This window comes from Ogataea parapolymorpha, chromosome VII, assembly GCF_000187245.1.
Source record: "Ogataea parapolymorpha DL-1 chromosome VII, whole genome shotgun sequence".
Classification (NCBI taxonomy): domain Eukaryota; kingdom Fungi; phylum Ascomycota; class Pichiomycetes; order Pichiales; family Pichiaceae; genus Ogataea; species Ogataea parapolymorpha.
The window spans coordinates 421679-448543 of NC_027860.1; the positions used below are offsets into that span (position 1 = coordinate 421679).

At 48.8% G+C, this 26865-nt stretch overlaps 12 protein-coding genes across 12 annotated transcripts; 7 read left to right on the forward strand and 5 right to left on the reverse strand.

The window, feature by feature from the left end:
* Nucleotides 1-63: 63 nt before the first annotated feature.
* HPODL_02624 (uncharacterized protein) lies at nucleotides 64-1524 on the forward strand (the record flags this gene model as incomplete). The annotated part of the gene is made up of 1 exon (XM_014076936.1): nucleotides 64-1524. One exon carries the CDS (start codon nucleotides 64-66, stop codon nucleotides 1522-1524), a length of 1461 nt encoding a protein of 486 aa, XP_013932411.1.
* Nucleotides 1521-2456, reverse strand: HPODL_02625 (D-arabinose dehydrogenase [NAD(P)+] heavy chain; the record flags this gene model as incomplete). Its single annotated transcript, XM_014076937.1, has 1 exon — nucleotides 1521-2456. One exon carries the CDS (start codon nucleotides 2454-2456, stop codon nucleotides 1521-1523), a length of 936 nt encoding a protein of 311 aa, XP_013932412.1.
* Nucleotides 2457-2536: 80 nt separating this feature from the next.
* HPODL_02626 (ATP-dependent helicase NAM7) lies at nucleotides 2537-5266 on the reverse strand (the record flags this gene model as incomplete). Its single annotated transcript, XM_014076938.1, has 1 exon — nucleotides 2537-5266. The coding sequence occupies one exon, from the start codon at nucleotides 5264-5266 to the stop codon at nucleotides 2537-2539; it is 2730 nt and encodes a 909-aa protein (XP_013932413.1).
* Nucleotides 5267-6061: 795 nt separating this feature from the next.
* HPODL_02627 (uncharacterized protein) lies at nucleotides 6062-6853 on the forward strand (the record flags this gene model as incomplete). The annotated part of the gene is made up of 1 exon (XM_014076939.1): nucleotides 6062-6853. The coding sequence occupies one exon, from the start codon at nucleotides 6062-6064 to the stop codon at nucleotides 6851-6853; it is 792 nt and encodes a 263-aa protein (XP_013932414.1).
* An 85-nt stretch (nucleotides 6854-6938) lies between these two features.
* HPODL_02628 (C-1-tetrahydrofolate synthase, mitochondrial) lies at nucleotides 6939-8906 on the reverse strand (the record flags this gene model as incomplete). The annotated part of the gene is made up of 1 exon (XM_014076940.1): nucleotides 6939-8906. One exon carries the CDS (start codon nucleotides 8904-8906, stop codon nucleotides 6939-6941), a length of 1968 nt encoding a protein of 655 aa, XP_013932415.1.
* Nucleotides 8907-9202: 296 nt separating this feature from the next.
* HPODL_02629 (Protein required for transport of flavin adenine dinucleotide (FAD)) lies at nucleotides 9203-10153 on the forward strand (the record flags this gene model as incomplete). Its single annotated transcript, XM_014076941.1, has 1 exon — nucleotides 9203-10153. The coding sequence occupies one exon, from the start codon at nucleotides 9203-9205 to the stop codon at nucleotides 10151-10153; it is 951 nt and encodes a 316-aa protein (XP_013932416.1).
* Nucleotides 10154-10230: 77 nt separating this feature from the next.
* On the forward strand, nucleotides 10231-13428 carry HPODL_02630 (Polyphosphatidylinositol phosphatase INP53; the record flags this gene model as incomplete). The annotated part of the gene is made up of 1 exon (XM_014076942.1): nucleotides 10231-13428. One exon carries the CDS (start codon nucleotides 10231-10233, stop codon nucleotides 13426-13428), a length of 3198 nt encoding a protein of 1065 aa, XP_013932417.1.
* Nucleotides 13429-13465: 37 nt separating this feature from the next.
* HPODL_02631 (DNA topoisomerase 2) lies at nucleotides 13466-17584 on the reverse strand (the record flags this gene model as incomplete). The annotated part of the gene is made up of 1 exon (XM_014076943.1): nucleotides 13466-17584. One exon carries the CDS (start codon nucleotides 17582-17584, stop codon nucleotides 13466-13468), a length of 4119 nt encoding a protein of 1372 aa, XP_013932418.1.
* Nucleotides 17585-18042: 458 nt separating this feature from the next.
* On the forward strand, nucleotides 18043-19179 carry HPODL_02632 (uncharacterized protein; the record flags this gene model as incomplete). The annotated part of the gene is made up of 1 exon (XM_014076944.1): nucleotides 18043-19179. The coding sequence occupies one exon, from the start codon at nucleotides 18043-18045 to the stop codon at nucleotides 19177-19179; it is 1137 nt and encodes a 378-aa protein (XP_013932419.1).
* A 15-nt stretch (nucleotides 19180-19194) lies between these two features.
* Nucleotides 19195-23946, reverse strand: HPODL_02633 (Ubiquitin-protein ligase (E3) that interacts with Rpt4p and Rpt6p; the record flags this gene model as incomplete). Its single annotated transcript, XM_014076945.1, has 1 exon — nucleotides 19195-23946. The coding sequence occupies one exon, from the start codon at nucleotides 23944-23946 to the stop codon at nucleotides 19195-19197; it is 4752 nt and encodes a 1583-aa protein (XP_013932420.1).
* Nucleotides 23947-24171: 225 nt separating this feature from the next.
* Nucleotides 24172-24870, forward strand: HPODL_02634 (mrna turnover protein 4; the record flags this gene model as incomplete). The annotated part of the gene is made up of 1 exon (XM_014076946.1): nucleotides 24172-24870. The coding sequence occupies one exon, from the start codon at nucleotides 24172-24174 to the stop codon at nucleotides 24868-24870; it is 699 nt and encodes a 232-aa protein (XP_013932421.1).
* A 287-nt stretch (nucleotides 24871-25157) lies between these two features.
* On the forward strand, nucleotides 25158-26864 carry HPODL_02635 (Protein MIF2; the record flags this gene model as incomplete). Its single annotated transcript, XM_014076947.1, has 1 exon — nucleotides 25158-26864. The coding sequence occupies one exon, from the start codon at nucleotides 25158-25160 to the stop codon at nucleotides 26862-26864; it is 1707 nt and encodes a 568-aa protein (XP_013932422.1).
* Nucleotide 26865: the final 1 nt, after the last annotated feature.

The window sequence follows — 26865 nt, forward strand, 5'->3', positions numbered from 1 at the left end:
ATAAGGCTGTGCAGGGGTGACGCGCAAAACGAAAAATAATGTAGGGAAAAAAAGATAGATAGCATGGATCTCGCTGAGGAGGTAGGCCATTTTCCGCTTCTGGACGATGAAAAGTTTGAGTCGCTTCTGAACGCCTTTGAGACTCAGGGTATAACCTCCCAGGAGCTTTTGATGTGGCCTATTCAAGACATAGCGAAGAAGACAGGACACCCTGAACAAGACGTGAAGACCTTTGTCGCGGATCTGAAACTGCATCTTCAGAAAGATCTCCCCAAACCACGAAAGATCGATGACTGCATTCCACAGCAGGCTAGTTTTACCACTGGCGATGAAAAACTAGACAAAGCTCTTAATGGAGGCATTCCGTGCGGGTGTCTCGTGGAGATCAGCGGAGGCTCTGCGACAGGAAAATCGAATTTCCTGATGACGTTGAGCATGACCAGCCAGCTACCGTTAGAGTTTGGTGGATTGGGCCCGTCATTGTTTGAAAAAACGCGAAAGCCCGTTCAAACCATGTACATACCTACCGAGAGCGCATTGAGCACAAAACGACTCAGCCAGATATCCAGCCATTACAAAGAGCTCCTTCGAGCGAACGGGATCCAGGATAGTACGATATACCCGCAGATGGAAAACGTGATTACTCCCTCAATTGCTATCTCCGATCTCGAGCGTCAGGACCGATGTATTTTTTACCAGCTACCGTTGCTACTACAGCGAAATAAAAATGTCAAGGTGGTGATACTGGACTCAGTCACACACCATATCCGAGCAGAGCTGCCTGTGAGCCAGCGACGGTCGTATATTATCAAACTAGGACGTTTTTTGCGGAAAATGTGCAATGAGTATTGTGTGACCGTCATCGTTGCGAATCAGATGACCGACAAGCCCCTGGGCGACATTATTAGTGACGAGGTGTTTCTCAAGATGAATGCAGACTACCAGCTGGGCTGGTGCTACGGTTGGGACGAGGTTGGGGTCGTTTATCGCCAGCTGTGCTCGCGCAACAAGCAAGACTTTGACACTTACGACGAGATTGACTACGCAGATTATTCTGCAGACTCGAGCACGCAGGAAACGTCTCAAAGGAGCTCGACGCCGATCTGGGACCAGCTCAAGACCGAACGAAAGAAGATGTTTGAGTCCAAATACAAAAACAAGGTGTCCAAAATCAAGACTGTGCCTGCCCTTGGGCTGGACTGGCTGAATTTTCTTGACGCCCGCATATCTTTGATCAAAGATTATAAACCAATACTTAACGAGCAGATGATAGAGGAGTTCAGCGAAGACCTGGGGATCGACTCGTCGTTTTTGCGCTCACAAGATGACGACGAAAACGGCAACTCGAACGCTGAATCAAAGCGCAAAACTGTGGCAGAGGTGCTTATGTCGAACGACTACCTAGCCAATTATAATTTTGAGACTCAGCGAAAGCTGCTCATTGTTTTCAGTCCTCTCGTATCCGGTGCACGCCAACGCGAGTGTATCTTCGAGATCTGGAACGGCGGTATCAGATGTCCTTAATCCCAGAATGGCAGTCCAATGTGATGGCCCCAGTCCTCTTTGATGTATCTCTTAGGCTCCTTTTCACCGATCTCGTACAATTTTGCGAGATCCTCCTTGGTCAAAGGCACCTTCTTATAGCCCTGCTTTATTCTGTCTGGGTTCAAAGAACGAGGCAAAGCCACGCGTCCAGAAGCCGTGTGATAGTTCACAAGGATGTCTGCAGGTCTGACGTTGTACTTCTCGGCCAATTGCTTCACCAGAGGAAGTTCCAGGACCGGAGCACCGTTAGATCCGAACGGACTGTATGCCTCAACGACAATCTTGTGTTTGTTGCAGAACTCCACCAGATCGTTTAGAGGTAGCTGTGGATGAAGCTCTATCTGGTTGATCACAGGCACCACGTCAGTTTCCTTTAATAGTCTGTCCAGGTTGCCAATGGAATAATTTGAAACTCCAATGGCCTTCACCTTATTGGAATTCTTGTAGATATCAACCATTTTCTTGTAAGTGTCCAGAAAATCGCCGTCGTCCTCGATGACTTTACCGGAGCTGTCGCGAGGAACGGGTGGCTGGCCGTTTTCGTCAGATTTGAAAGTCAATGGCCAGTGTTGCAGCCACAGGTCAACGTAATCGACTCTCAAATCCTTGAGTGATTTGTCCAAAGACTTTTGCGGGTTGCTCCACAGAGCAGGCCAGACCTTGGTGGTGATGAAGAGGTCCTCTCTCTTGATTTTTCCCTCATTGAAAATCTCCTCTAAAACCTCACCCAAAATTGGCTCCACACCGTAGTACCAGGCAGTGTCGATGTGACGATAACCAGCATCGAGAATTGCTGTTCTGACAACTTCGCGCAAAATAGGTTTCTTGTCGTCTGGAGTCACTGTGCCTAGTCCGACGACTGGAATGGCAGTGCCGTTGTTCAATTGGATCTTCTCTTGCAAAATAGACATTACGAATTGAGCAAACTAATAACGCAAACTAATTACGCACACAGGTATTTATATAATTTTCTACAGCCTTGGTTGCGCAATCAAAATCTGGTTTGGCTTCGGAATTGCCTTGCTAGATTTCGAATTTCGTCATTTTCCACGCTGATAAAACTAGATCGCCGGCTCGAGGCAACGCTGCTCGACGCCACAGATTGCTGTTCGTGGCGACCGCCCAGCTTCGGCCAAAGACTGTTTGCTGCGTCCTGGAAATGCATGTTTTGCTGGCTCAGATTGGACCCTGTGCCGTATGAAAATAGACTGTTTGTGTCGTATGATTGCGATCTGCCGGTTGCTGTGGACGGCGCAAGCCCAAACTCGCCGTTTGTGGCCTGACCGCCTCTGCTGAGTGGGATGTTGCACAGCTTAAGATTCTCAAGCGACCCGTCTACCAGACACCCCTTTTCTCTGAAATGCATGAGCAACCTGTTCCACATCGGATTTTTGCTCAGCGTCTTAGGGTTGCCGAGAATTGCCATTCCAAACCGCGCCCTCGTCAGAGCAACGTTGAGCCGTCTCGGATCACTCAGGAACCCAATTAGCTGGTTATCATTCGCACGCACACACGAGAGAATAATGTAGTCCTTTTCACGTCCTTGGAAAGAGTCGACCGACGCGACCTCCACCTCCGAGTACCTCGACTTGTCTGCTATCAAGCCGTTCATCTCCATGTACTGAACAATAAACGTCGCCTGGCCGGCATATGGTGTGATCACTCCGATCTTGCCGGGGTCCACTCCTTCCTTTAGCAGTCTAGTAATTATTTTCTCACAGTTCATGGCTTCTGTCCTGTTCAGATATGACGTGCCCGACGCACTGAGCTCCTCGCGACCAAATACAGCCCAGAACATCATAGGAATCTCTCTGATCGGCCAAGGGAACGTACTGTCGGGACGAGATCTGCTCTCTGCAGTGACACCGTTCTGCAAACTGCCGTCGTAGAAAACGTTGGAAGAAAACTCAGACAAACATGGGTGCATTCTGTACTGAACCTCCAGCCTGATCGGCATGTGTCCCAGATAGATGAGTCTTTCGAAGAGCGACTGTCTGAGTCCTGCATCGCCGGCCTTTCTACTTAGTATCACTGGGCCGAGTTGCTGGTGGTCTCCCACAAGAATGACCTGGTTGGCTCCCTTCACGATCGGGATCAGACACTCGGGCTCCGAAGCCTGCGTGCTCTCGTCGATCAGCACCGTCCTGAACTTACGCTTGGCCAGACGCCGGTCGCCAGCTCCCACACACGTGCAGCAGATCACCTGACACTTGTCCATGAGCAGCGCCTCTTCCTTGTATAGCAGCGACGCCATCTGCTTGTACTGCGATGCAGAGAGTTCGCCGTTCTTCTCCTTGAGGGCCAGGAGTCTTTTGAGGTCCTTCGACGCGTGTTTCCGCATCTGCTCCGTGAGCGAGAGGTGTTGCACCGAAGACTCGACGTCCTCGCGGCTCTTAGCGATCAGACGCAGAACACGGAGTCCTAGCTGCTCAAGCTTGGATGCGAGATGGTCGACTGCGATGTTGGAAGGCGCACACACCAGAATCTGGCCCTTGTGCAGCTTTGTCAGCTGGTACACGATGGTAGCCGAGGTGACGGTTTTTCCCGTTCCCGGTGGACCTTGAATCAAAGACAGCGGTTTAGATAAGACGTTGTGGATGGCATTTTCTTGCGACGCGTTGAGCTTGGCAAAGTTGGGTATTGAGTACGATTTTTTCTTTTTCACTCTGAACTCGATCGACGGAGCATCGATCCCCATCAGAGCATAATATATGTGTTCTGAAACGCTCTTTTTGTTCACAGCGAGCTTTTTCAGCGCGTCCTGCATCCTTGCATACGAGGTTCCCTTCCAAACAAGCTCGGCAGTGAAGCCCGTGTGGAGATGCGTCGGCACACTTTTATTTTTCGAGTCGATCAGCTCCAATGTGAAAGTTTCGCGAGTAGCACTGGGGATCCGCACAATAAATCCAGACTGCTCCCACGGCTCAGCAAGCTCGGACCCGTTGTAGCGCAAAATCATCTGGTCTCCAACTGCCAGCTTCATCCCCAGCGTGTCGTACGACTGCAGCGCAAAAGTAGCTAGATGCAAGTCGTTGGTGCCCAGACTCCAGGTCACAGTGAGCCTCTCAAGACTCTGGGACTGCTTGAGTTGCTTGTCGTAGTTTGCTTCGTACTGCACCAGCGGCGCAAACGAGCGCTGATACTGGAATGCGTCGCTGTACCGCATCAAAATGGGCTCCAGCTCTTCCTCCATCTCGGCTTCCTCCATGTCTCCAAGAGTGGCGTCCTTATCCTGCTTCCACTTGGTCTCGAGCTTTGTTATTTGTAAAGAGGTGATTGGCTGTGCTTCCAGCTTCTCCTCCTCAGACGGCGGCTTCGCTACCCACGGAAGCAGGGCGCGGTCTTCGATTAATGACTGCCAATTTGCTGTGTTCCATTCCACGTTTTTTGACTGTGCACAGGGAAGACGACACAGAATGACGACCACAGAGTCTGTTTTCGCAGAAACAAATCCAAGCACAAATATGTTGCGGTTGCCACAGTTGTAGCACTCCAGCATGGTATCTCCAAGCTCCGAGTCCGGATGGAGACTGAGAGACTGGTGCTTGGAAAGAACAGTATGGGTGATTATATGGGAACCGGCCCCCGAGGTTTTCCCGTTGCAAAACCATTTTTCGCACGTGTTGCACTTCACCAAACTGTCAGGCTCAGATATGCCGCAGTAAGCGCAGGCATCGGGCGACTTGGTCATGGAGTTTGAATCGCCAAAAGTCTCGCTCATTGGAATTATTTTTCACCAACACCTAAAACCTGTTATATTATTCGTACACTTACGTAAGCCATCGGAAGAGTCTCACTTAGGGGCAGACTCAACATGCTATATAGAACGACGTTTCAGAGAGCTGTCTCTGCCTTGTCATGAGCAGTGTTGTGGCGGAGCATACACGCTCCTCGCTCTGGTTCTGGAGCTCATACTCCACAAGGTCAGAGAAGGAGTAAAAATGAAGAGATTGCGTGAGATGTAGTTGCGATGGGAAATCCGAGAGCGTCTGCTCTGAAATGCTGGTTTTGGAACTCCTGCGGCAGGAGGGAAGGTTCACAGAATGCGGGTATTCGACAATCTCCGTTGTGTCAAGACTGGACTGATCGCTGAGAAGTTCAACGGTGGAATCCAGAACGGGACAGGTATAGTTGTCAGAAATCCAGTGGGGAGGACAGGTCTGCGCGGGGCAGCCTGTGAGAGGTTGAACATTGCGTTCGAATATGGCAGGTGTATCTGACTTCGATTCGTTGCCAATTTCGGGCATCATAGAGCCAGGACATTCAATAACGTAGAGGTAAATAAAATATTGGGTGACGGAAATGCACCGATTCCATATATATATGTATGGAAGTTGTCACGCTTCTCCCAGTTCTGCCCATTCGCGGGGACCCCAATGAAAACAGTGGGCGAAGGAAAAAACCGGGTGCACAGCCAAAAAGCCACTCCGACCCGTTTCTACACAGCCTTGATTCGTTAAGCGTCAGATGCAGATTAAATACAAGCTTTTCTATCTAATTGTTTCATCTCGGTGCCATGATTCGAGAGTATCCTGGCCGGCTCACGGGGTCGAATGGAGGCACGTCAAAGGTCATTGAGAGCCTTCATATACAGATCGACGGGCTGAAGGACAAGTTGGACGATACACAGGCAGAGCTGGACGAGTACAAGCGGAAGCTGTCTGTCGTTGTGAAACAGAATGAGACGCTTACTGAAAAACTGTCGAACGCGAGACACCAGAACGAGGTGTCTGAGAGTTTGCTGAATCGCAAAGAGCGCAAGGTTCTCGATCTGGAGGCACAGCTCACGGAGGCCTGTTCTGCTGCCGATCGGTGGAAGTTTGAGGAGGATTCTTTGCGAAGGAAGCTGGCCGCTATACAAGAGCAGGAAACCATGAGCACTGTGGAGGCAGATCGGCTGCGCGCATCCTATGACGTGGTTGTGGAGTCTCAGAAGGAGTACAAGTTGCGCACGCAGATGGAAGTTGGGGATCTGAGGCGGCAGTTGAAGCTATTTATTCAGGAGAGTAGCACCCGCTTGGAAAAAAATAATGAGAGGATGGGAGGGGTCAATGTGGCCCTGGAGGAGAGTTATAAAGTTGCCAGGGTGCGCAGTGAGCATCTTGCCGCTGCGTACGAAAGAAAACAGGCTCATTTCCAGGAGGCGCTGAGCATGCTGGAGGCCAGCGTAAAGATACAGGAACAGAACACAAGAACCACTCTTGCTGAGTGCCAAGACGCGCTGCAGCAGCTGAAACGGACACGGTCCAAGTACGCCATTCTTACAGAGTCTAACAGCGAAAAGGAAAATCGGGAGCCGCCAGCATAGGGGCTGTTGAATCGAGAAACTAACTGTTGAAATCTATTTTTTAGTCTAAATACAGTGTTGAACAGAGACAATATTATTTGCGGACTTAGAACAGGCCCTCGATCTCGCCGTCATCGTTGACCTCGACGTTCATGAAGCCACACTTGGTAGCAAGACCAGGGATCGTCTGGATTTGGTCCGCAAGAGCATACAGATAGCCTGCACCGATGGAGGCCTTGATGTCCTTGATTGGGAAGGTGAATCCTGTTGGCACACCTTTCAGCTTAGCGTCGTGGGACAGCGAATATTGCGTCTTGGCAATACAGATTGGCAGGTTCGAGAAGCCCTGCGAGCTGTATTCCTTGATTTTTTCCTGGGCCTGGGGCAGGAACTCGACAGAGCCGGCACCGTACATGTTTTTGGCGATGGCCTCGATTTTCTCCTCGATCGACGAGCCCTCTGTAGCGTAGAGGTAGTGGAACAACTCCGTGGACCCCTGCTGCGAAGGGTACAGCTTGTGAGCACACTTGATCACACCCTCGGCAAGATCCTTGGCGCCCTGGCCACCCTCCTCCCAGTGGTTAGAGACAATGGCGTCGGTAGCACCAGCCGCAAGAGCAGCCTCCTTGATGACCTCGTGCTCCTTGTCAGAGTCAGAGGACATTCTGTTAATGGCCACAATCACATCGACACCGTACTGTTTGGCGTTCTGGATGTGTTTTTGCAAGTTTGCACAGCCAACCTTGAGCATCTCGACATTTTCGGTAGTATATTCCAACGGCAGTGGAGCACCGGCCTTGACCTCGGCTCCTCCACCGTGCACCTTCAAAGCTCTGACGGTGGCCACGATGATGATCACGTCTGGCGACAAACCGGACGATCTGCACTTAATGTTCAAGAACCGCTCGCCTCCCATGGTGAAGTCAAAACCGGCCTCTGTGATGACGTAGCCGGCTTGTTCTCTCTCCTCCTCGGCACTCAGGCCTGGCTCTGTGCCGGCAAGCTTCAGGGCCATCTTATCAGCCAGAACGGAAGAGGCACCGATCGAGATGTTGGCGAACGGACCGGCGTGCACAAACACAGGCGTGCCCTCGAGAGTTTGCATGAGGTTTGGCTTGATGGCATCCTTCATGATGGCAGTCAGGGCGCCAGCGCATCCCAGGTCCTCGCAGGTGATTGGCTCACCCGATTTCGACGAGGCAACCACCATTTTTCCAAGCCTCTCTCTCATGTCTTTCAAAGACGACGACAGAGCCAAGATTGCCATCACCTCAGAGGCCACCGTGATGTCGAAACCAGTCTCTCTGGTCAGACCCTTCTCGGTTGGAGCCTGGTTGATGGTGATACCTCTGAGCGATCTGTCGTTCAAATCCAGCACTCTCTTCCAGGTAATCGTCTTAGGGTCGACGTCGAGTCTCACAAACTTGGAAACTTCCTCGTCAGTCCACTCCTTAGGATCCTTGGTGTCCAGACCCAGTTTCTTCACTCGAGGCAGCAAGCCAATAGGAATGTCTCTGGAACCGTCCTTCTTCTCAGGACACAGTCTCTTCCATAGAGCCTTGTCGCTTTGCGTGGCCTCGTGGAACATTCTTGTGTCGAGCGCAGCAGCCAGCAAATTGTTGGCCATACCCACGGCGTGAATGTCACCCGTGATGTGCATGTTGAACTCGTCCATAGGAATCACCTGCGAAAAACCTCCACCAGCTGCTCCACCTTTGACACCAAACGTGGGACCCATAGATGGTTGTCTCACATTGGCAAAAGCTTTCTTGCCAAGGGTAGCACCAATAGCCTGGGCCAATCCCACAGTGGTGGTCGACTTGCCCTCTCCTAGCGGAGTTGGGGTGATTCCAGTCACCAGAATGTATTTACCGTTTTTGCGGTGGTGCAATCTGTCAATCACATCGAGCTTGACCTTACCCTTGTAGGCTCCATACGGCTCGATTTCAGTCTCGGTGATTCCGCACTCAGCAGCAACCTGGCTGATGTGCTTGGGAGTCTGATTTCTGGAAATCTCGTAGTCCGAGGGAACTGGCTTCACAAGGTTCAGCTTAAGACGTTTGAAATCCGACATGGTGCTAAATAAAAAGTTGGATCAATATTTTTCCTGTATTCCTGTAATTTTTGCAGACGAAAATTTGACTCGGAAACAGCGTAGCACGTACCGATGAACAAATATTTGGTAGCCGAACTTTGATTGTACTAGAGCACGCTTCAGAACACAATACGTATTTATACTCTACACTGCTACACTTTGCAGCCAGCCTGCCCACCTATGCTGCTCATTCACTACGTTCTTCCCGGCCCTGACTTCTTCTACTTCGACGCGCCGATCGACGCAACAAAACTTTTCACACCCTTCTTCCCTACATGTCTGACAGGTCCCTCAATCTCGTGGACGACGTGAAGGAGCCCCGACTTCTGACGTCGCGATCTGTTGAGACCGTGTCTGGACTGACGGCTGGGTTTATTACGACACTCATCTCGCATCCGCTCGACTTTTTCAAGCTCCGATTGCAGCTGGACACTACAACCAAGAGCCAGGTCGAGAGCTTCAGGGCGATCAAAAACAAGCTGCTGGAGGATTCCCGGATCAATGGAACGCTCAAACAGTCGCAGCTAGTCCGGAACCTCTATCGCGGAGTCGGACCGAATCTGCTAGGGAGCACCACCGCCTGGGGTCTGTATTTTAGCTTCTACAGAGAGTACAAAAATATGGTTTTCAGCATGTATGTTGGCGGCTCTGGCGATGCAGATCGGTCGCTGAGCTCGTCGCAGTACTTGCTATGCGCATTTGCTGCCGGATGGACCACGTCTTTCTTCACCAACCCGATCTGGGTGATCAAAACGAGAATGATCTCCACGTCGCGCACGACACCAGGGGCCTATATGTCGATTGTGGACGGGTTCAGGCAGATTTACCGCCACGAGGGGGTATTCGGCTTTTATAGAGGATTGTCACCGGCTCTGCTGAGCGTCTCGCAGGGTGCTCTGCAGTTTTCGATCTACGATACGGTGAAAAGCCATATTCTAACGACGTCGTCGCACATGAGCGCTGCGCAGTACCTGTGTGCGAGCGCGGTGTCGAAAATGGTATCCACAATGGTTTTTTACCCGCTCCAAGTGGTGCGATCGCGACTCCAGATCAACAGAGGTCGATACGGTTTGATCTCTGCTGCCACCGAGGTGTTTGTGCGCGAGGGCTTCTTTGGCTTTTATAAAGGACTGTTTGCAAACCTGATACGCGTGGTGCCGGCCACATGCGTCACTTTCACCGTCTACGAGAACATGAAATGGGCTCTCCGTGACATTTATATATGATGGCCACGTCGTGTGCCTCTGCTAAAATTATTCCAGCTGATTATTTGTTTAAAGTTGAATCCAGTGTCAGTTTTGCGATGCGGATTTTGATCAGTAACAAAAAACAGCGGACGCTTGCGCTGGCCTCCGAAACGCATGTGCTACTGTTCCGATATATCCCCGCGACTGGTAAGTGTGCGATTGAGCTGGTCGCCAAGGATCAGTTCCACCAGAGAAGTTTCCGCTCTCTCTCCAGACACAAGCCTCTTGGGTTTCTGGGCCTCATAGAGATGAACGGAAATGTGTTCCTGGCCGTCATCACAGGAAAAGTTGACGTCGCCTCGCCGACGGACGGCGAGATTATCAACAAAATCATGGACGTTGAGTTCCACTGTCTGACAAAAGACACCTGGGACTTCCTCGAGCTCAACGCCAACGGGTTCCCCGTTGAGGCCGACGGCGAGTCGCAGCCGGGCGGATACCCCTCTAAGTACGAGCAGCATCCTTGCTACGAGCTGCGTAAGCTACTCACGGACGGCTCTTTCTTTTACAGCACAGACTTTGATCTCACAAGCACCTTGCAAACAAGAGGCATGGATACGCGGCACTCTCTCTCAATGGACAGATACCATCTTGACTACATGTGGAATGCCTTTATGATGGAGGAGGTGATCAAGTTCCGCAACAACCTCGACGAGGTCCCGAAACGCATTTTGGACGAAAACAAATATCTGACCACGGTGATTCGCGGGTTTGCAGAGACGCTCCGTGTGAGTGTTGGTGGTCGCCGTGCACGACTGACAATCATCTCCAAACAGTCGTGGAAACGGGCGGGGACTCGGTTCAATGTTCGAGGCGTCGACGACGACGGCAACGTTGCCAATTTCGTCGAGACCGAGCTGATTTACAACGACGAGAGTCACGTGTTTGCGTACACACAGATCCGTGGTTCGATTCCGGTGTTTTGGGAGCAGGACACAGCGCTGATCTCGCCCAAGGTGCAAATTACAAGAAGTTTCGAGGCGACACAGCCAGTATTTGAAAAACACTTTGAGAACCTCAACGGCAAGTATGGTCCCGTCAACATCGTGAACTTGCTTTCGTCGACAAAATCCTCCGAAGTGGAGCTCAACAGAGAGTACAAGCGTCACTTTAAGGCACTGAGCAAGAAAAAGCCGGACTCTGTTTATTTCACAGATTTCGATTTCCACCAAGAAACCGCCAAGACGTACGCTCATGCTACCAAAATTTTGTCGGATCTCCAGCTGGCACTCGACAAGTTTGGTTTCTACTGCTACAACAAGGCGACCAAAGAGGTTCTTTTAGAGCAAGACGGGGTGTTCAGAGTCAACTGTCTCGACTGTCTTGACCGTACTAATGTTGTCCAGCAGGTTATATCCATGGCTGCTCTGGAGGAGTTCATCAACGCTTTCCGCAAAGGCGACACATACGACCTCAATTTGAAACACAGCACGCTTTGGGCCGACCACGGCGACCAAATCTCCCAGATCTACACCGGCACAAATGCGCTCAAGTCGAGTTTTTCTCGCTCAGGCAAGATGGGCCTTGCCGGCGCTCTTTCGGACGCCACAAAGAGTATCAGCAGAATCTACATAAACAACTTTGTTGACAAGGGAAAGCAAGCCGTGACGGACACTTTGCTAGGCAAGAACTCGGGCCAGATCCCTGTGATGATTTTCGATCCAATCACCGACTACGTGAACGAGGAGTGCAAAAAATACGAAAGCAGATTCGTCTCGCACGAGGACATCACAATATACGTCGGATCATACAATCTGGCAGGTAACACTATTTCTGGCGACCTCACGTCGTGGTTATTCCCACGTCAAGTTGGAGGCCGCTCCTTTTCGCCAGATATAGTGATCGTTGGCTTCCAGGAGGTGATTGAGTTGAATGCGTCCAACATCCTGAAGAACGATTCGTCACCTTCTCAATACTGGCAGACGGCCATCGAGCACCAGCTTAATGACGGCGGGTCCAACAAATACGTCATGTTGCGGGCAGAGTACATGTCGTCTGTTCTCCTGCTCTTGTACGTGAAGGCTGACGCTGTTTCGAAAATCACACAGGTGGAAGGAAAATCCAAGAAAACAGGTCTCGGCGGAATGACGGCCAATAAAGGCTCGGCCGCCATCCGTTTCGACTACGGTTCGACCTCGTTCTGTTTCTTCAACTCCCATCTTGCGGCAGGAACCACCAATATTGACGAAAGATATAACGATTTCATCACCACCTGGAATGCGATCCGGTTCTCACGAAATCGCCAGATCAAGCACCACGACAACATCATATGGCTCGGGGATTTGAACTACCGTATATCCAAGGCTAACGACGACGTGAGAGCGTTATTGTCATCCAACGACCTCAAGACTTTGCTCGAATATGACCAGCTCAAGATCGAGCTCAAACGGCGCGCAGAGATGAAAGGTTTTAAGGAGATGCCCATCAAGTTCATCCCCACGTACAAGTTCGACAAAGGAACGACCAACTACGACACCAGCGAGAAACAGCGTGTTCCGTCATGGACCGATAGAATTCTCTATAAAGGCAGGTCACTCTCGCAGTTGCACTATGACGCCATTGTGGACCTTGTGTTCTCGGACCACAAGCCCATTTATGGTGTTTTCACTTCAAAAGTGAAACTCGTAGACCAAAAGACCAAGTCTCAGCTACTCGAAAAGCTGTACACCCAGTACAGATCTTCTGCCGTCAAGTCCGACGAATTGATGGATTTGAACGAGCCAGATGACGACGTCGACGACTCGGAGTCAAGGTCATTCGCCTCGTCGAACTGGTCAACAGCCTCGGCTCCAACATTGATCGATATTTCTGGAGACTCCTCCAGCACTGCTCCTACGTTGCCAAGACGCTCGCCACCTCAATCACAAGAAAACACTCTGACCACTCCGCAGAGACGTCGTGTGCCGCCTCCGTACGATGCAAACGAGTCCGCGGCCATGTTGGTCCCAGGTCTGTCCTCGTCTTTGCACACCGCGTTGAAGCCTAAACCTTCGTCCGCAAACACAGAACATAAGTACTCACTCGAAGCGATGAGACCCACGCGCTCGGCCACGAGTTCTCCAGGCCCAATAAGCTCTTCTGCGCCGCCTCCACCTCCTCCGCGGAAAGTGCAAACGTCAGAGCAGGCTCCAGCACCACAACGGCCAGAAAAAATCACACCCATCGTGCCTAGCAAACCGAAAAGCCTGAAAGGTGCCTCCGCAGAGTCGCTCACTGAAAAATGGGCTCCTATGCAACCAAATAGAAAAGTTTGAATCGTATAACATATCTCTAAGCAATATATACGCGGATCTATCCCTCATAATCTTCATCATCGCTTGGCTCCTCAAACGAGTCGTCGTCGAGCACATACGACTTGGTGGTCTTCTTGCGTGTGGAAGATGCACGGCTCACTGGCGTGGGAGCATCGTCATCAGAGAGCTCGACGATTTCTTCGTCAGACTCGATCACATTCTTGGCCTTCTTGGAGGGCTTCTTGGTGAAGAAAGAAGACGCTTTGGATGGAGCAGACGCATCAGACTCGGTGGAGTCTGATCCAGCACTGAAGATGCTCGTGGCAGCATTGAACTTAGAGCCCGATCCGCCAAATACACTCTTGAAAACAGGCTCTTCGGTCTTCGTAACTGGCTTCTCAGGTTCCTCCTTCTTGATTACAGGTTTAGTGGCAGCAGTCTTGTCTGCTGTTTTCTTCTTGGCAGGGGCAGCAAGCTCTGCTTTAGTTCTTCTCTTCCGCTTCTTCTTCGAGTGGTCTCCCACCTTCATCGAAGACCGGCTCTCTTCATCCTCTTTTAGGAATTTGTCCCATTCCTCAAGGAACACGTCCAAATCCTCGTTCCAAAGATCCTTGGCGCTCTTTCTAAGAAGATTATTCAGCTCGGCCTCCTTTTCGTCTCTTTGCTTCAGCAACTTTTCATAGCGTTCAGAGGTCAGAGACCACAAGGGCATGCCCAATAGGTAATCATACGCTGAAACTGCTGTCTTTTTCTCTTGCACCACTGCGGTCGGATCGGCAGCTAGCTCGTTTATATCTTCCTCGTCGTCCTCCTCCTTCAATTCAGTTGGTCTGATTGGCTTGTTATGTTTGTCAAATCCAGGGAATCCCAGTTGTTTGAGCTCTTTAACTAGATTCACTCTCTTTTTGTTGTTGATGTTCAGCTCTCTGTCAATGATCATTTTCACAAATTTAGCCTGGTATGAGAGCTTCTCAAACTGGTTGGAGAACAGATCTGCCATATAGTCTTTCCGCCGCTGGTAATAATCCAATCTGACCAGATAGTAGTCCTCGATAATTTGGTTGACATGATCATACTTCTTGATTCTTCCTTGAGGATCAAAAGCAACCATGTTGGAGGTGTTAATAATGGAGATCAGCTTAAATCTCTCTTTCAGTCCAATTCTTCTGGTCTTCTCCATCTCTTCTTTGGATAAGGTCACGACAAATTTGATGCCCACACCATGCTGTTCTTCCATATCCTTGATCCATGGCTTCTGCTTATCCGAACCTGCAATTGCCTGGAGCAAAAATTCCTTCATGGTAATCGTCCACATACGAGCAGGCAGTTCAGTTATTTCGACCGTGGTGTCGTCAATTTCCTCAATATTTCCTTCCATTCTGAATTTATCAGGCCCGATCCTGCTGATAGTGCCTTCCCACCCTTTGAACCAAGGAATCATGTCGACCATTTCTTCACCATTCATCAATGCGCGGATATTTTTGACAATATCAACCGGGTTAAATGGAGGAATTTGGGTACTCCATCCAGAACCAATACCTTCTGACCCATTGACGAGAATCATCGGAAGAACAGGAACATACCATTGAGGTTCAACAGTTTGCTCGTCATCTTGCAAATAGTTAAGCAGTGGATTATCCAGTGTGTTGTACACTTTTCTAGTAATCGGGGTGACTTCGGTGAAAATATATCTCGCGGCAGAAGCATCTTTACCACCAGACGCTCTGGAACCAAAACCACCATTGGGCTTGAGAATGTTCAAGTTGTTGGACCCAACAAAGTCCTGGGCGAGGGAGATGATCGTCTGAGTCAATGATGCCTCACCATGATGGTAGCCAGAATGTTCACCAATGTAACCAACCAGCTGGGCCACCTTGATCTCGCTCGTCAGGTTACGTTTGTAGACACCGTATAGAACCTTTCTCTGAGTTGGTTTGAATCCGTCCATAACAGAAGGAATCGAACGAATGTTGTCGGCCATCGAGAAAAGAATCAACTCCTTGTTGATGAACTCAGAAATTGGAATCTCGGTCAGATTTGGATCCAGGAAAGTGCCCGGTTGGAATCCTCTGAGCCACTCTTTACGGTCATCTGCCTTCTTTTTGGAGAAAGCAAGGTCGATCAGTGACACATCTTCTTCTTGCAAAGTGTGGAACGTTTTCAAGTGACGATCCAATTGGCTGAAATATTCTCTCATTTCGGTAGGCAGCGATGTACCCAAACCCTTGTAATACTTTTGCTTGTAAGAGCACGTCTTTCCGATTGTGTCTCTCCACTCCTCATACTCAGGCATGTTGAAAAACGATATCTTTTTGTTTTTGTCTGGGCCTGTCAAAATAGTCACCTTGACAATTGGAGTGATGAACTCGATAAGGAACCCTGGGATTTCCAACAGACCAGGAAAAGATGTTTCAAGAAAGTTGATAATTAAACCTTTAATGTGCGAACCGTCATGATCTTGATCCGACATAATCATAATGTGACCGTATCTCAAAGTGTTGATGTTTGATAAGTCGTAGCGTTTTTTGTGCTGAAGACCCATAATTTGCTTTATGGCTTGGATCTCGGCATTCTTCATTATCTGGTCAGTGCTGGCTTCGCGCACATTCAACATCTTACCCCTTAATGGGTAGCACCCATAGTAATCTCGTCCCACCACAGCCAATCCAGCGACAGCCAAAGACTTGGCGGAATCACCCTCTGTCAGGATCAAAGTACATTTGTGGCCCTCTTTAGTACCTGCCTTATTGGCATCTTCCAATTTCGGATAGCCCGTCAGTCTACTCTTTCTGCTACCGTCATTTTTCTTCAACGCTTTGTCGGCATTCGCTTGTGCAATGTCCATCACGCTCTCCAAAATACCGGAAGCCAGCACCTTCTTCACGAACGAGTCCGGAAGTTCCAGCTTCTTGCCTCCAAATTGAGAAGCTCTCGTGGTGAGCTGTTCCTTTGTCTGGGACGTGAATGCTGGATTTTCGATAAGACAGTTGACAAATAGAAACATGTTATTTTTGATCTGAATTGGTTTGATGATGGCAGTCTTGCTCTTCTTTTTGATCTGCTCCATGATCTTGGTAACAAGCATGTTTGAGATCAATTCCACATGAGTACCTCCAGCAGTGGTTGCGATAGAATTGACGAAAGACACTTGGTTAAAAGTTCCATCCGAAATCGAGAATGCAACCTCCCATCTATCGTTGATCACTTGGTGAACTATAGTTGGCAGTGGCTGAGACAGCGGGGCAGGCGCCAAAGATCCATCCTCCGAATCTTCTGTTTTCACTGGAGCAGGAAGATTTCCCTTCTCTTTCTCTAGAGCCTTGACGTACAGTTCGACGTACTGCTTGAAATTGTGAACCTTGAGTTGCTGGCCGTTCAAGCTCACTTTGACACCACGGACGGAACCGCAAAGATCATACACTCTTCTCCTAAGAACGCCCAAAATGTCATCATCGAGACTCTCCATGCCAAACTTCGACAAGTCAGGCTTGAAAATGACTTCTGTGTACTCCTCCTGTTTCTTCATCGTGGAGATCTTTGGCTTCCCTGTTTCAGACATGTTATTTCTCCATGTCTGCGTGTACAAGAGCTGGGTGTTTTTGTCTGCGGTTCTCACAGTGAACTCAGTGGAGAAAATGTTACATAGTTTGGCTCCGTAACCGTTTCTACCACCAGTCACCTTTTTTTGGTCGTCATCGTAATTACTGGAAGTCAGAAGGTTACCGAAGATAAGCTCTGGAATGTAGATTTGCTCTTTGGTGTGGATCTCGACGGGAATACCTTTTCCATCATTTTTGACAGAAATAACGTTGTTTTCCTTGTCAATTTTAACATCAATCTTTTTCATGCTGGGGTCTCTGATTTTGTTATCGGCAGCGTTCACCAAGATCTCGTCGAATATCTTAAACAGACCAGGAACAATGTTGACAGTTCTCTTTTCCATGGACTCCGTTTGCTCATTGTATATCCACTGCTCAGATTCAATTTTTTCCACGGACCCAATATACGTGTCTGGCCGTTTTAAAATATGCTCCAACTGGGAGAGTTTCTGATACTGATCGCTGGCAGACGATTTCTTGCCATTAGTGGTATTCGTGGAGTTCGACAGAGGCTTCCGTTTCTGGGTCTGCGGCGTGGAAGCGGCAGAAAGCGAGAAATCAGAGTCGGAATCACTCATTTTGCGCGTACTGGAAGATCGGATAGAGAAAATAGAGGGTGCTCTAAGAATGTTCCCACACACACGACGCGAAGTATTTATATTCAACAGTATCGATGCCGGCCGAAATTTGGCAGAGTACATACGACTGTTTCGCAAAACGTGTCACAATAAAACGGGAGTCCCTTGTAGATGCGACACAAGCCTGTTGACCTGGTTGAAGTGTTTACAAAAGATTTGGTGTATTTTGCACGAGTCGTGTCGCCCCCTCGCACCGGGTGCCAGGAGTAGCCCGTAAACCCATCCCTCATCCCTGCACCATTTTGTGCTGTAATTTCTGGAAATTATTTTGCTACATCTCACGTGTATTACGTCATCCTTGTGAGGTGTGCGGCGGCGGGGCGGTCTGTGGTAGCAAAGTTGCTGCTCAGCAATATATATAGCAATAGCAGTGTCACTCCTCAGGTTCCAATAGCAAAATGACTTCAGGTAAAATCCCAAACAAATATATTCTTGCTCTTGCAACAGGTCTGACTGGTTTGTACATCTACGATGTCCAATACAACCATGGTAAGACCATTGATCAATGGGGTCTTTACAACTGGAACCCGCCACCAAAAATCGAGCCTTTCAGCGAATCCCTCTACAACTCGGGGGTCCAGCGTGCAGAGGAGTTGAAGAATTCTGCCAGCTCGTGGATCAATGAGAAGAACTCCAACATCCAGGAGAACGCCAACACCGCTGGCAGCCAGCTAAAGGACACCGTCAATTCTGCGGGCTCTCAGGTGATTGATCGTTTGGAAAGTTCGAAGGACAAATTGAGTTCTTTCTTTGGTTCGTCTAAAGAGTCTGCTCAACGCTCCTACGCCTCCGCCTGGGAGAAGTACCGCGAGGCTGAGGACAAGGCCAAGCAGCAGAAGAAAGGATGGTTCCAATGGGGTGAGGCCAAGCAGGATGATGCTAGCAAGCAATTGGATGAGGCCAAAAAGAATCTAGACGGTGCTCGCGAGAACTTGTCGAAATGGGGCTCTGACGTTGTTAAGGAGACCGAGCAGCGTGTTTCTGAGTGGGCTGAAAACGTGAAAAAGAGAGGTTCTCAGTTTGCCGACTCGCAGCAGAAGAACGCGGAGAAATTCCTCGGTAACTTTAAGGGAGACCTCAAGGACAGGGACTTTGTTAAGGAGGCCGACAACGCAGTTGCTGGCTTTGGTCAGCTGGCCGGAGAAGTCGCTGACGAGCACAAGCGTGCTTTGGACGACAAAACCGGCATTCTGGCCGCAAAGTCCAGAGAATCGGCTCAAAAACTGTACGACTACTACGATGAACAGGTGAAGGAGGCCAAGAAGAAGTATGACGAGACACAGAGCAGCTGGCTCAAGTGGAGAAAGGCCAAGTCTCAAGAGGCCCAGGATGCTGCCAAGAAAGAGTACGACGATCTTTTGAGCAAAAAAGATTCTGCCCAACAGACTTTGAATAACTATTTGGCGCAGGCCAAGCAGGACGTTAAGGACGGAAGCTCGAAACTGATCAAACAGACCAAGCAAGGTCTGAGCGACTCTCACGAGCACGCCCAAGGTTGGCTCTCGAAGCTGAACGGATGGGTCCGCGGAAATTAAATACGATTTAACATGTTATGAAAGTAAAAATGAATTCGCGCCCTCGGTCATTGCGGTTTGTAGGCGCTGTTTCATGACGCTTTTGGACGAGTAGTCGGGCAGCTTCAAATAATTGGCACACGTCATCACGCTCGGCAGGTAGTTGTCCGGTTTCAGACCGTCCTCGGGGTGTTTGAGAACAACTGTGAAATCTGGACTCAGGGATTTGAAACCTCCAATTGGGAGTTTCGGCGATCCAGTAAGGAACTGCAGGAACTTGCGGCGTTCGTCGGCGGTGAACTCGCTCATGATCTCCATCAGACGCTGCACGCTTGGCGAATCCATACTGTAGCCGTGATCCGCGTGGATGACACCTGCCAATGTTTCGTAGGACCAGTCTTCTTCACCGTTTCCAAGCAGCTTCACAAGCTCAGCTGAGGAGAAAATGGTCATGGATGAGTAGGGGAAGACAGCAGAAAAGCCTTGCACAAAAGAGTGGATCTGGGACCGCACGCCAGATTTGATGGTAAGGTCAATCACTTTGTCCACGTATCGTTCCAAATTCGTGTGGTCAACTTCCACTTCTTCTCCGTTCAAACACAATTCGACGTCCTCGTAGCCCGGCAACGTGAAATTAAGAGACAAGTCGCTCAACTTGCAGCCTTCAATCAAGATTTCGGGCCTTTCTGACTCCTCAACCTCGGCATAAGCGTCCAAATACCTGGTTAGATGACCGAGAGATTTAGCAAGGTCGGCATCGACCCTGCTCAGGCGTTCAATGGATTTTTTCCTAGACAACTCTTTCCAGCTCTTGGTGTCCAATTCTTTGGCAATCTCGAAAAATAGCGGGTTGAACTCAAAGTCGATGATCCGCGAATCTAACAGCGAGCGAGCAACGAACTTTCCCAAGACGGAGAATAGATGCAGTACTTTTGAACTTGGTTTGGCACTTGGTCGAGGGAAAAGTCCTGTTTCAAATTTCACATATTCGCTGTCGGAATCAGATGAGGAGGCAGAATCGGAATAAGTGCGGCCGTTCGTCCTCCACATTTTCAGCTTAGCTTTTGCAAATTCTTTCGATACGTTGGCGTAGAACTCCAACGTAGGCCCCAAACCAGTTCCAGCTTCGTCGAAATACTCAATCTCCAAAACTCCCGGTATCGTGCCGTAGCAGTCCATTACCTTGATGGCGCCTTGCAAAAGCTTCTTCCTGGACAAACGCAGCTTGTGTCTAACAGGGCGTCCCAGTTGTGAAGCGCTGTTTCCTCCAGATCCAGACGCTTCTTCATCTTGATTGGACCGAGTTTGCCACAAATTGATGAGTCTAGAGTATCCAAAAGAGGTCGATTGCAAAAAGAAGACTCTTGTATCCAACGGGAACAAGAACGGCATTTGTCGAGTGATGTGCACGCTCCAGTCGGGCAGCGTTCCGCTAGCCACAATCAAAGGCTCTTCCAATTGGCGATTCAGTTTTGCAGTGAGTTTGTAGTTCAAAAATAGTGTCTCCGTGGCTCCGGGGTGATGAGTGGCACTGTTAACTGTGTACAACATTTGTAGAAGTTCCAGAATTTGGGCAGTAGATATGTCGCCCAAAGACTCCAAAGAATCTTCAGATCCCTCAGTTGGATAAAGATCCTCCTCATATACCGGCAACTCACCCTCCACCCTACGATAATGGACTTCATGAGGGACACTGGTCCAGATCTTCCGTGAGGGCACGATATCATTTGATTCATTTTGGAAAGAACGGTAAATGGCGCCGTAAATGGTCGTTCCGTGCGGGATGACCTCGCCATTTATCGAGAATTCAATATGATAAGGTGCTTCCCCCTCTGCAGACTGCGCTGGCATGGTTATGGCCCTCATTAGACCTCTCATTCCATCTGCTCTTTGTTTCAAAAAGCCGTTGATTGATTTGAACGTGGCAATAGCATGGACCATAAGCATGAGCTGTCTCCCACCATGCTCTGGGTCCTCGGGAATAAGTTTTATTTTAATCTGTTTCGCCATTGAAGAGGCAGGGCCGCTTACGCCAGATGCATAGCAGTTAGCTCCCGAGCTGATGATCTCAAAAGACTCTGTCCTGCTCAAAGCTTCTTCTAGCTTTTTGACAAAATACACCAGCGGAAGATGTTCACCGTTTCCCAAAGGACTGAAACTTGAACAAATCAGATCCTGGAATGCCTTCACGCAATTTGAATTTTCTTCCGCCAGCTCTCGACGGAAGAGGTCTGAAAGAGACGCAATCATACCAGAAGCAATCAGCTCAAAGCTTGAAATGTGCCGTTCGCTGTTCAGAAATCCACAGGTTTCTGCGAACCTGCGCCAAACGTCCGCCCATTCTTGATAACTCAAGCTAAGGCTGTTGTCGAAAATGGATTTCATCTCGGTCAGCATTATGGCCTGGGAAGAGCTGAAAACTGGCGTTGTCTGTTTTAAAGCCTTGTAATCTCGCTCAAAAATTTTGCACAATCTGGCCAGCTCTAGTAGTAGGGACTCCATTGTGATCGAAGAAGTGCCGTCACTATCTAACGTATAATCACGAACAAAACGTGTGGACAAACGGGTTGACAGCTCTTCGTCGTCACTTTGGGCATCTGCAGGTTCTTCCTCGTCTTCGTTTGATTCATCCTCGCTGTTCTCTTCATCATTGTGCGGGTCTTCTTCCTGAGTTCTTTCATCGGAGCTGATTTTCGGTCTCTCGTCCTCGCTTTTGTCTTCGTCCATGTAATCCTCCTGTCTTTCCAAAGCCTTAACCATTCTTTCATCCTGATCAAGATCGTTCATAAAATGTTGAGTGTGCGTTATGAGTCCTTCCCGTTCGAACTCTGCCACAAACACCTCTGGCGCTTTGAGCAGAAGAATATCCGTAATTGTCAATGCTCCGTACATCAACACATAAGGTCTCATCTCAAACGTGGATGAACGAGATTGGCCGCTTTTCCTTAATACGTGGATACCATGAATAACAATTGATGCTAATAATGATGTTGCATTGCAGCTTTGAACAAGATTCGCCAGCTGAGACTTCGTGGATGCGTACACCACGCGAAGCATGCAAAGTAACACCAAACGTCTAACTTTATAATCCACAGTTGATGTGTAGATGTTTATCATCAATGGAAGCATGTCGCTAACAAATGTCTCAAATTTGCCAATATTATCACCGTCTTTATAGAGTGACAGCCTTGTCTTATTCATTTCTATCCGGTCTTGAGAGTGGTTGGTCCCACGAAAATTTCCGACGTCCATCTTGCCTTGTGCGTCACCGTCTGGTTCCCCAAATGGAAGAATTGGCGCAATGAGGTTGATCATAGCCAGAATCAGCTCTTTTGGAGTGGCCATCAAAGCCTCGACAGAAACTTGAGGTGCGGAAGACTCTGGAGCCGTGTCACTTGTGTTGCGGTCAAATCCTGCCAATGAAGTCAAGATCATTCGGCCTAATTCCCCATTCTCCAAAAGCAATAGTGATAGTTTCGGAGACGAATTGGCAATAATCGAAAGAGACTGAATGAGTTTTAAACAGGAGTTGAAACTGATCAAGTTGTTGGAATGTGAGCCTTTACCTAGACAGCTTGGGAGAAGAGTGAGTAATTTCTTGAGTAAGTTCTCACTGATCAAAGACTCTAATAAAGATGGTTCCTTTTCGAAGCTTTTCACAACTCTCGATATGGCTAGCCACGCGCTTTCCACACTTGTAGAGTCTGAGTATTCAATGGCAACACGCTCGATGATGGGGAAAACTTCACGTACATCGTCAAACTTGGATTTTGGCACATATTTTAGTGAGTTTGCTGCGATGGAAAGGGCCTTTCGTTGGGCATGTATAGTGAAAAAGTCCAAGTACATGAGACACGCTGGTAGACAGTTTTTCATCAGTATGTCTCTGCCACAGTCACGCGAAATCATTTCAAGAGTCTGTAGAGCCTGCTCCGCCAGATCGATGTAGCTGATTTCCAAAAGCTTTGACTGCAGAGCTTCGATTGCTCCTGCGGCAACAGCATCATGTACTGCGTCGACGTTCACCTCGAGTAAATTGTATAGGCACCGACAGGAGACAAGTTGCACTTCCAGGTCTTCCTGGTATAGAGGATTCTCAATCACCGAGACGATTGCTTGTGCCAGTCTGTAAGTGGGAAGGTTTCGTTCCGCTAAAATCCCGTTAATCATTAGCAGCCGCTCAGATAATTCGTTGAGTGTCTCCAACACCATATATGGATCCTCATGTTCTTTTAAAGCATTTGCCAGCTCCGAAATACGGGTGACGCCTCCAAACATTTCGCCGAACCCTGCTCCTGGGAACATTCTCCCCAACGCGCTCCTAAACATGCCAAATTCAGCATCTTGTTGATTCCCGTCATTTTCCTCGGCGTTGCCCCTTGTGTTGCCGCGCGACTCGTCCGGACGAGAAGAGCTGCCTAAGGCATTGGCCAAAGAGAGCTGTAAAGGCGCACCTGTCCTGCTTCTGTTAGCGCCCAAAACCCCATGGAGCGAGCGCATTAGGTCCTCATCGTCTTCCTGGGCTTCTGACTCCTCGTCATAACCGTAGTGGTCATGAGAGTAGTCGTCTTCTCCAGACTCCTCCTGTCGTATTCTGTTCTGAGACTCTGAAAACCGTCTGTAATTCCCCGCAAGCCTGGACAGGACTGCGTTCTCCTCCTCCCGGTCATCAGTGTCAAAGTCTGCGTCCGCCATCTCCTCATCAAACCTGTTAACCTCAGGGTCCGAGGACTCTTGAGAGTCTCTGGTATGACTTCTTGACTTCTTCAATTCAACTTTCCGTGTCATTAGAAAGTGTCTTTAGTGTCCCACGTGATGGTAGATTGCCTAAAACTTGGTTTTTCGCTGCAATTTAAACCCTGAATAAACACCTTCAATTCCTTTTATCACCTTTGATTTCCTTTTGCCTTCAAATTAGATTATTTAATCTTAACATCCCGTTTCTGAAAATGGAACGAAAAAAATATTTTTTTAAAAAATATCTAAATTGAAAAATTTTAGGATCGGTCAAACATGCCTCGCTCCAAGAGATCTAAGCTCGTTACCCTTGCTCAGACCGACAAGAAAGGTCGTGAAAATAAGACCAGGATTTTTGACGAGGTCAGAGCTGCACTGGATGCCCACAGATACGTCTGGGTCCTCAAATTGGACGATGTGAGAACCCCTGTTTTGCAAGATATTCGCAAAGATTGGACTGGATCAAAACTCATTTTGGGTAAGAGAAAGGTGTTGGAGAAGGCGTTGGGTGAAACTCCTGAGGAAGAATACAAAGACAATCTGCATAAGCTCGGAGAATATATCGAAGGACTGATTGGTCTGCTGTTCACAGATGAGACTCCAGAGACCGTCAAGGCATACTTCAGTGCGTACGTGAAATCTGACTACCCTAGAGCAAAGTCGAAGTCGCCAATCACTTTCGTGATTCCAGAAGGAATTGTCTACTCACGTGGAGGTCAGGTTGCTGAGGAGGAGGATGTGCCGATGTCGCACTCGATGGAGCCGACTTTGCGCAATAAGTTCAAGATGCCGACCAAGATTGTGTCCGGAAAAATCACTCTTCCAGAACCTTATAAGGTGGTCGAGAAGGGAGATGTGCTGGACGTCAGACAAGCTTTAATTTTAAAGACTTTTGGAGTGGCGTGTGCGGACTTCAGAGTCGAGATGCGCGCTTACCACGATGGAGAGTCTGGAGAGGTGATACCTTTGAATTGAGGACATTGGGAGCTACCAGTTGTAATGTAAATGTATCGGGCCGATCGACGTAAAAAAAAAAACCCCTGTTCTATATCGCGTCGATTTACATCTAGAATAAACAAATCAATCTTGGTTTTATAGTTGATGTTTACAAACTAGCGGTGCGAATATTTATTTGTGGTACCATCGGAAACGCGTCTTGAAAGATATTCATTTGAGCTGATAACCTGGTTACCATTTGAACTGCCGCTAGTGTTTGCAATTGTACCGCAGTCTTTCAATACACACAAACTCATAACAAAAGGATGAGTTATAGGAAAAGCGAAATATTCGAGCCCCCTGGCAAAGTGGGCCGCAAAACAGGGTTCTATCTTACGAGAACGCCCAGGAAGAACGAAAATGGGCTGGAAGATCTTAAAGATTTCTTTCTTTCTGACGACGAGTACGAAAGTCCTAATAACAAGAGTGTCAACACGTCTCCCAACAAAAGACTCTCCATGAGGTACGAACAGCTGAAAAGCCAGCAGGCTCCAGGAAGCTCGCCATTTAGCCAGAGCAAGCAACCGCAAAGTAAAGGCACTCGTTTAATACTCTCCTCCAGTGAAGAAAGTCCCGACGCAAGTGATTCCGAGGATGCAGACAAAATAATTAATGCAGCAACGCGAATGGGTTCCCCAATCAAACCGAATGTGCGCCGTAGAGCCTCCTTGAATGGCTCTCCTCGCTCCTCGCAAAGTCGACCTGCAAGCTCGCCCAAAAAACTACAGCCTTCACCTTTGAAGAAAAGCCTGCCAACCACTGAAGAGAGCGTTCTGCATGTAGACAGTGAGGACAAATCAGAAGAAGAGGTGCGTACCAAAAAACCTCAACCAAAGTCCTCTGCTGTCTCTCGTAAGTTTGCTGCGGTGACGAAGAATATGGCGCTCCAGAAAAAGTCGTCGAGCAAGGGCAAAGTGATAATTTCTGATGACGACGAGTCAATTGAATCAAGTCCGAAAAAAAGGCCACGAGGCAAAAAGTCAGCTCCCTCTGAATCAGATGAGTCGGCACCAGAACACGCTGATGTTGACGAAGATGATGATTTCGAAGAGGAAACGGATTCCGGTCCTGAGGTGGAAAGCGAGGACGACGAAGTGGTAAGCGTTTCCGAAGACACAGACAAAGCAGAAGGCAAGGACATCGATGCGTCGGTGGAGGAGGTTTTGCCAAAAGAAGAGACGCCTATGTCAGAAAACGGAGTGAGAAGATCTTCCAGAAGAAGGGTTTCCCCTGTTGCCTGGTGGAGAAACGAGAAAATTATCTATGAAACCACAACCGAAAACGGCACGTACGTGAAGAAAATCAAGGACGTGCTCCACCGTCCTGTCGCAGAGCCTACCAGGAAGAGACGGCAGTCTTCAGCGCCACCATCGACAAAAGCTCGAAGACGTAGTCGAACACCAAAAAGTGAGGAAACTGAAAAGCCACAGCCAGTCACAGCACCACCGCAAATTACTGAGCAGCCAGAAAAAGAGAAGGAACAAGAGATCGCCAGTGAGCTGGACGGCAGCGACTGGTTACAACAGAATTCGCTCACGATTCCAGTTTTTGAGGGTCCGGGTTCCGAGAACCAGATCGAGAGAACGGTTGCTTGGGCTCCCAACAAGTCGAAAAACATTTCCATCATCAAGAACAGCGAGGAGTTCTTTCGGATTGCGACCCTGTTTGATCAGGACAGCGAGTTTAGCGGCGGTGGCATAATTGAGATTCCCGTTGGTTCTCGCAAAGCCATCAAGTCGAACGACGACACCTACTTCATCTTTTTCGTGATTCAAGGAGTGCTGGAAGTGACGCTGTCGCACAATCCGTTTGTGGTGGTTTCGGGATGCTCTTTTGAAGTGCCAATGGGTAATTTCTACCAATTCGATAACAAGGGCAAGACTGTGGTGAAGCTCTTTTTTGTCCAATCCAAGTACGTGGTGGTAAGCTCGCCCGAAGACGATGACGACGAAGACGACGATGAGAGTATCTGAA